Raw genomic sequence first — 8583 nt, 5'->3', positions numbered from 1 at the left:
CTCTACCTAGGATAGTCTGTGTTTTACTTGCTTCCTTTTCAGAACTCTTCCATTTTCCCATGAAACTGTCTTAAAGCCTAATCTTTTGATACAACGCTTTGGGTAACAAGCTCATATTCTGTTTAAATGCTTTACCCTTTCATTGTCCTTTCCAAATCCTACTCCTCCTCCTTGAAGACAAAAATCAATTAATACAATTAGTACTTTTCAATTATGCTTCTTCCAGAAAATTTTCCCTGACCATTCCAACCAAAAGTGATCTCTCCTTTGTCTAAATTCCTACAGCATTTCTGCACTGTCTTAGACTGTCTCTACATACGGTCTTGTTTTTAATTTTAACAACAATCTTCCTACAAACTGAGAAAAAGTTCCTCAAGTCAATTTTGCTTCAGGTGTCCTAGAGCAGATGACTCCCAGATCTATATTGGTCTTGGTTCCTCTTCTGAGCCCTGGTCCCATATCATGAACTGCCTATTGAACATTTCATATTGAACGTCTCATTCTGAGACATCTCAAGCTCAATGTGACAAAGATAAAACTCATTATCTATCCCCAAGAATCCACTCTTCTTGTGAACTTCCCTATGATTGTCAAGGACATCCCTAGCCTTGCAGTTATTCAGATTCATAATCTTTTTGTCATCTTTGACATCCGATTCTTTTTTTATTTTTAATTTATGGAATAAAACAAGCATTTCTATGACACAGTATAATTTTTAAAAGATAATTGCACATGAAACTGCAAATCTATTATATACAACTTGCTATTCCTTTTAAATATGCAATAAAGTTATCATGTACATTTTTCTTTTTTTCTTCCCTCCTTTTCTTTTTGCTCATTCACTCTGTGTATTCAATCAATTGCCAGCCTTGTTGTTTCCACAACACAATACACTATATTCATATGGCCACCACTGTAGTTTATCCCTCATCACTCTATGTCTGTACTATTGACTACTAGTCTGTCCTCAGTACACTCCATCCTCCACATAACTATCAAAGTCATTTTCTTTTTTTTAAATAGTTTTTATTTACCAGATATATGCATGGGTAATTTTATAACATTGACAATTTCCAAACCTTTTGTTCTAATTTTTCATCTTCCCCCCACACAGATGGTAGGTTGACCAATATATGTTAAATATGTTAAAGTATAAATTAAATACAACATATGTATACATGTCCAAACAGTTGTTTTGCTGAACAAAAAGAATTGGACAAAGTCATTTTCTTAAAGAGCAGATCTGGCTATATCACCTACCTACTCAATAAACTTCAGTGGTTCCCTTTTATTGTTGTTATTGAGTTGTTTTTTCCAGTGACCAGTTCTTCATGGTCCTATTTGGGCTTTTCTGGGCAAAAAGACTGGAGTGGTTTCCATTTCCTTCTCTAACTCATGTTATGGATGAGGAAACTAAGACAAGCAAGGAAGGTTAAGTGACTTCCAGGGTCACACAGTTAGTCTTCCTGACTCTATGCCCAGCTCTCTTTCTACCATGTCACTTAGCCGCCTCTATTACCACTAAGTTAAAATATAAACTTATCTGTTGTCATTTAAAGTTTTTCATAGTCCAACCCTTTCCTGTCTTTCTAGGCTTCTTATACATCACTTCCCTCTCTATGCTCTACAATCTACTTGTAGTGACTCATTTCTATTCTTCACACAGGATGTTCTCTCCATCTCGAAGTCCATGGTTTCACATGGCTTCCCCCATGCCTTGAAGGCTCTACTCATTCTATCTCTTAGAATACTTGGCTTCCTTAAAGACTCACTGCTTTCTGCTGGAGGAGTTTCCTGCTCCTCCTTATCCCATTTGCTAGCACCTTGCTTTCTAAAAAGTTAACATGTTATCTACTCTGTACATATACCTCTATTCATACCTGTTGTCTTCCCCATTAGAATGGGGAATGATGGAAAATGTTTTTGCTTTTTCTTTGAATCCTCTGCACTTTTCATGTTACCTGGTATATAGTAACAAATTAATAAAGGACTTGCTGGTTTAACTATGTGTGTTTTATTTCCCTAACTGATGTTTGAGCTAAGATAGGGACTTTTCTTGTATTACTACCCCAACTTCTATTCCAGGCCTCTGGTGAATACAAAAAGTTTTAAAAGTGGTAATCTTCTGATAGTTCCTTGTCAACAATCCTTAAGACTCATAACCATCAACTCCATCACAAGCAATCCATTGAAGTTCATAAGTTCAACAGAAGTACATCATGATTCCCAAGATGGCCTCCAAATTCTGCAGCGTAACTACATTTCAGCCACAAATTAGAAGGCAGCTGATGGAGTTTGGGGAAGAGAACATATGGTGGGGTAATGAATCATCTTGTGCTAATGAATGCATATCCCAATTTAGCCTCTGGTACTCTCTACCTGGAGTTTTCTTCAGGACCAGAAAAAAAATGCACATCAAGAAATCATCAGGGAAGAATCGCAGGTACTTAAGAAGGAAAGGAATCCCATGACCTCCTAAGAGAAGGCCCCAGTCTGAGGAAGGGTCAGCAATCCAACAAATTTAATGATATGTGCATCTATTTGATTGCAAAGTTAGAAGTTAGTGATAAAATAGTAACCTATGAATTCTGGCCTCATGGATTTTATAATCTAGGAGGGAAAATCATGGAGTCATAGTTCAAAGAATGTAAGGGGGACTCTTGCTAGAAGAGATTTTAAAACAAAAAACCCATAAAACACAAAGCAAAAGAAACCATAAACTATAAAACAAAAAAAATCTGGAACTTGATTTATAATATAGAACATGGAAAGTAGAATATACAAGAGAGAATATTAAAACTGGAAGATATCTTAGCACAGAATGTTAAAAGTTATTAGTATAAGACTAGAGAGCTGGGTACAAGATCCTGAAGGATCTTGATATTTGGGCTAAGGAGTTCTGCCCTGGAGGACTTCACATGGTTGTAACATCATTGTCTGGGTTGGCAGCCCTGGGGGAAACATTAATTTTTTCTCTTTCTTGCCCTTCAGGTCCCCCAGTCAATGTGAGCTGCAACATTTTCATCAACAGTTTTGGTTCCATTGCTGAAACAACTATGGTGAGTTATATAAAGTTGTTGCTGTTTCCCAATATACTCAGTATGTCTTACTACCATGAAGCCTCCAATTTGTTCTCCCAAAGGAGAGAGAGAATCAAAAGTTCTTGAAGAGTGGACTCCAATATGGTTTTCTCATTGATTTGTACCTGTTCAATATTTTCATCAAAATCTTGGATAAAGGATATTTATCAGATATGTGAATGAGATGAAGCTTAGAGGAATAATTAACATGCCAGAAAACAAAAATAAGTTTCTACTAAGATCTTAACAAGGTGGGACAAAAGGTTACAGCTACCAAACATAAATAGAGAAAAATGTAAAGTCTAATACTTTGGAACAAACTTTAAAATGTCAAAGTGCAGGATTGTAGAGATTGGCTATGTAACTGTTCATGTGAAAAATGCTCATGGTATAGGGAAAGAGTATTGAGTATAAAGTCAGAAGATCTAGGTACAAATCCTTCATTTGCTACTCACTCTTTACCTGGCTCTGGGAAGTCCTTTTTTCCTCTGTAAGACATCATTTTCTGACTCTGTAAATTTTTCCAAATCATATGACCCTATATGGCCAGGGAGTTAGATTGAAAGTTCAATAAGGTGATATAATGTTCAGCTAATTGATAGAAATATCCTGTTTCTTTGATGTTTGTAAGTTGAGCATGGAGCTCCAGTGATGAGCTATTGATCCAAGTGATATTGAAGTAGCTGCAAATTGTCAATGGTTCCAATCCATGATTCTAGGGTTGGAGACAACCCTGTATCAAGGTTTGAAAATAACCAATTCACCACCATGTCTTCTCACTCACCCCCCCCCCCATACACACACACACATACACACTCACATACACACAGACACTGCTGAATCAGCAAGCTACTCCAATGGTATGGTCTATGTGCAAAAATCAGTCTGTTTGCAAATTATTCTGTTTGTCTCTAAATTCCCGGGTTCAACGAACAATTTTAAACCATTTAAACAAACTCTGCTCTAGTGAGAATTTACTCTTTTGCCTTTTCTAAATAAGAAAATAAATTTGTTAAAACCTGAATATCTCACAAGTCTGTTCTAATGAGAGCACTGGATTGTTCAGCTTAATTCAGTCAAATCAGAATGAAAATGATGATGTCAGTCCTTCCAACCTAATCCAATAAGCATTTATTAAGTCCCTTCTATGAAGTGCAAAGCTTCTGGGGTTTCAAGACAACAGAACAACAATAACCACAGGGAAGTAGCTAGATGGTTCTGTGAATAGACCACTGGACCTGGAGTCAAGATCAAAGTTAAAATCTAGTCTCAGACTCTAGCTTATGATCCTGCCCAATCAGTTAACTTGTTTGCCCCAGTTTTCTAATCTATAAAAAGGGACTAAAAGCACCTACCTCCTAGGATTGTGGTAAGCATTAAATGGGTCCATATTTGTAAAACACTATATAAATTCTAGCTCTTATTATTAACAAGCCCCTGTCCTCAGTAAATGGTTGTGTCTCTCTCAAAGTATATTTGAATACAAAGAAGCAAGTTTATTTGATGTCCTCATCACAGCTAGTATAGAAGCATAGAATAGGATATTCCAAAAGTCTTACTACAGATTTAAGCTTTTATTTCTTTCCCCCTTCCCCAATAATTTAAACTCTTAAAACTTAAAACTGGACTAAGACATTTTGGAACATTCTATATTTCTGACATTGCTTTGGGGTACAGGTCCTAAGAACCAATTACCCTGGAACCTTCTTAACTGTCCTGCTTCTTGTAATACTTTAGCAGAGAATCTGACTCATTGATAGGAAGAACAGAATGTAAATGCTTTTTCATACTTCATTGTGCCCCAACCCCAGGTCACCAAACCTGCTTCCAGACCACCCAAAGCCATCATCCAGGGAAGCAATCCCTGGTGAAGGAACCCACCATCAATACCAGCTGTTCACTAGCTGCTACAGAAGGGCATATAAACCCAAGAAGCATGGAAAAAACAGCTCCCCCAAGACCACTGGTCCTGCTCCCAATCCACTCTCACAGAAATCAGCTACATCAGGGAGATCTTGAACATTTGAGAGTGATAGTCTGGTGAAGCCTATGAACCCTTTCTCAAAATAATGGTTTTGAATGCATAAAATAAAATACATAAGATTACAAAAGAAATCATTAAATATATTTAATATATATTTTAAAAAACAAGATAATGTACCCCAAGCCAAGAACTCCTGACAAGAGGACCACTTCTTTTGAAGATAAAACATGGCAATTGCTTCTGCAGATGCTGCATCTATCTCCCAGTTCCTCAGAAGCCACAGAGACTGGAAGTCCTTGGCACAATCAAATGATTCAACATCAGAAATGGATATGGTTTATTAATGGAAATGACACTAAAGATGATGCATTCCTTGTACTACCAGACCACAAGACCTTTCCATCTGATGTGAAGCTAAAACCTCCTATATGCTTTGTATTTCCCTAACAGAATATGAGCTACATGAGAATAGGAAACCTCTTGCTTTTCTATTTGTGTCCCAGCATTTAGCACTGGGCTTGGCATATAAAAATCACTTAGTAAAATTTTTTTCATTCATTCAGATGTGGAGCTACACCCACATAACAGTCCCAGCCTCCATCCAAGAATAACACTATAGGGCTATCCTATAAAATCCACAATTCAACAAACTACAGCCAACAATTCAACAAATTGTCATGGGGAGGGATTCCCTGCCTGATTACTATCTCTCAGTTTTATTGGGGATTACTGGCTGAGTTCTACTTCTATGTGTAGATAGAACGATGGGTTTACGGGTACCTCTAGAGGCTCTGCCTCTGGATTATCCATTAGTCAGAAGGAAAGAAAGAGAAGGCACTCACATTTAAACTCAGGCCTTCCTGATTCCATGCCCAGGGCTTTACCCATTGGCCATTTGACTGTCTTTAGTTAGAGTGGGATCTAAGTGCCTGCTTCCCTTTGGGAAATGAGACTAATCCATTGTGTCTTGGAGAGGGAAACAATCCCTTCTAGGAGACTTTTTTGGCTGTTTGTGTACCCACCAGAGGTCCAAAAAGTTGGTTTTAGTTGTTCTAGACATCGGGGGTGACAGCCTCTGATGAGAACCAGCTGCAGGTCTAGTTTGGCTAGACTTATACGTGAGTTTAGCTCTGTGTCTCCCCCTGCCTTTTCCATCCCCTTCTCTCGTATTGAATAGGAACTTTCAGGAGAGAAGTAGTTCCCTGAATAACAAAGAAAAAACAAGAAGAATCTGGAGATGGAGAAAGATTACCTCTGAAATGTACACAATAGCTAAGGCTAGACAATCATTCCCAGTAGTTGAAATGTTATTAAAAATGGAAATTGCTCATTCTTGTGCAAGACTCAGAATCTCTTCAGGGAAAATTAAGAAAAATTGATAACAGATAAAAGCAATTTATGAGGGGCATAAAAGAGGCCTTACCCAAGAAAGAAGTTTAACCATCATCAGACAGAGAAATTAAAAATGAACAGTGCTCTGGAGGCGCTGTGGTTTTCTCTGCATTCTTTAAAGGCAATCCAGCAGAGAGATGGGTCTTCAATTTCATGGGGAAAGTAGGTTTGAAACCGCTCTATCTCCGATAATTTATTATTAACTCACATATAAGTGCTATATCATATGGCATGTAGGACTGACCAGAAATAAGAAGATCTGAATTCTAGTTTCGGCACTATCATTTATTTTTGGCCTTAAAAATATCATTTGCTTTTATGTGTCTTATTTTCTTTTATAAAGTGGTCCAAGTGAATTATCTCTAAGGTCCCTTTCAGCTCCAAATACCATATTTTGTTTTGTTTTTAATATTTATTTATTTGTTTTGTTTTTTGCTGAGGCAATTGGGGTTAAGTGACTTGCCTACAGTCACACAGCTAGGAAGTGTTAAGTGTCTGAGACCAGATTTGAACTCGGATCCTCCTGACTTCAGGGCTGGTGCTCTATCCACTGCACCACCTAGCTGCCCCTATGTTTTTTTAAAAATACAAGATTCCCTTTCCTCTATCCATATATTTCACATATGGTTCACCTCCTCCAGGAAAGCTTCTGGGACAGACATGACCCACAATGATTTCTCCCTCACTCTTGGTACTCTCTATAATCATGCTCTTAATATTCAGTGTATCACCTTGCCCACCACTTCCTGTTGACATGTACCTGTCATTTCTCTTAAGTTATTCCATGTTTCTTTGTCCCTCCAATTAGATGACTGGTTTTTAGATGCCTGCTTGCTTCTTCTTTTTTCCTTTGTATCCTGTCCCTTAAATCTCTTTCCCTTCCCTATAGAATCAAGTTCTGAAAGTGCTCATTGGCAACATGATAGGATCTATCTGGATACAGGGGTTATTTGTCAGAAGCCCAAGGACTGTTAGCAGCTGAAATCATAAAATCTGAGGGCTGGTAGAAGGAGAGCTCCCATATGTGGGGTCCCACTGAAATTCCCAATGTTTTCTACTCTTGTAGGGCATTAGGTTATTCTTACCTATAAACTTCCCTTTATATAGAAATCATATGAAAAAGAAATTAAATTTCTTTTATTTTTGTCCCCAAAACACTGGATTAAGAGTAATGGCTTGCTGACAGCAAAATCCTTTTGAGAATGAGAACTGTTCAAAATGCAACCTTCAGTGATAGTGGAGTTCCCATTATTATAGATGTTCAAGCAGAGGTTCTGTTACTGTTTGTCAAAGATACTGTAAAGGTACTTCCTGCTTAGAAAGCTATAGCTTGGGGTAGACAACTTCTAAATCCCTACCAGACTTGATAGTCTATGGTTTTATGATTCTGTATGGGATGTAAGGGTGATATAGGTATCGAGGGATATAATCTGCAGATGGCAAATACAGCAAAGCTAAGTAGCTGGGCTATGGATAAAACCTATGACCTTGGCTTCATTCAGCCTTCTCTCTAATCAAACTAGCCACAGGACCTTCTAGACTAGAAAAGTTTTCTTCACCAAGCTCCATTGTGGACATCTAGCAACATGGAAGGCACAAACACAAATATTTTTTCCTACATTTCAAATAGTGGTTTGGCTACCTTGGGCCTCAGGCAAAAGGATTTTGACTGAGTTTTTAATATAAAAAGAATTTGACCAGTTTCCCATATCCTTCCTTCTGGGTACATAAACACTGTTCTTCAAGGTCTATAAAACAGCTACTATATAAAGAGATTGAATGCCAACCAGTTTTAGTGTTTTAAGATATTAGGAAACATGAACAACTGATAAGATGAATTTACTCCTTCATTCATTCTTTAAATAAACACTAATCCTGTATTATAAATTCCAGGTATACTTTAGATTAGATGATCTCAAAGGTCAAGCTCGCTCTGAAATTCAATGATTCTGTGATACTAGCGTTCTTTTTTTAAATAACTCTTTATTTATACTTGTCTTAAGCACTTTCTAATTTTGTATTCTAGCAATTTGTATGTGTGTATACATGCATGTATGTACATGTATACATACATTTATGAATGTATTATATCCCCTTATTAGATTGAGAACTCCATTAAACGAGGGG

General features: G+C 37.3%; 1 protein-coding gene across 2 annotated transcripts in view; it reads left to right on the top strand.

Moving 5' to 3' along the window:
* Positions 1–8583, top strand: part of GLRA1 (glycine receptor alpha 1) — a 76977-nt gene that overhangs the window by 33103 nt on the left and 35291 nt on the right. For both annotated transcript variants that reach the window (XM_074291858.1, XM_074291859.1), the window contains one exon: positions 2992–3059. In XM_074291858.1, coding sequence (XP_074147959.1) covers positions 2992–3059 — 68 coding nt within the window. The remainder of the gene's footprint in view (positions 1–2991; positions 3060–8583) is intronic.

This window comes from Sminthopsis crassicaudata, chromosome 2, assembly GCF_048593235.1.
Source record: "Sminthopsis crassicaudata isolate SCR6 chromosome 2, ASM4859323v1, whole genome shotgun sequence".
NCBI lineage: Eukaryota > Metazoa > Chordata > Mammalia > Dasyuromorphia > Dasyuridae > Sminthopsis > Sminthopsis crassicaudata.
Note: the sequence above shows the minus strand (reverse complement) of the source record. Positions and strands in the feature narration are given on the sequence as shown.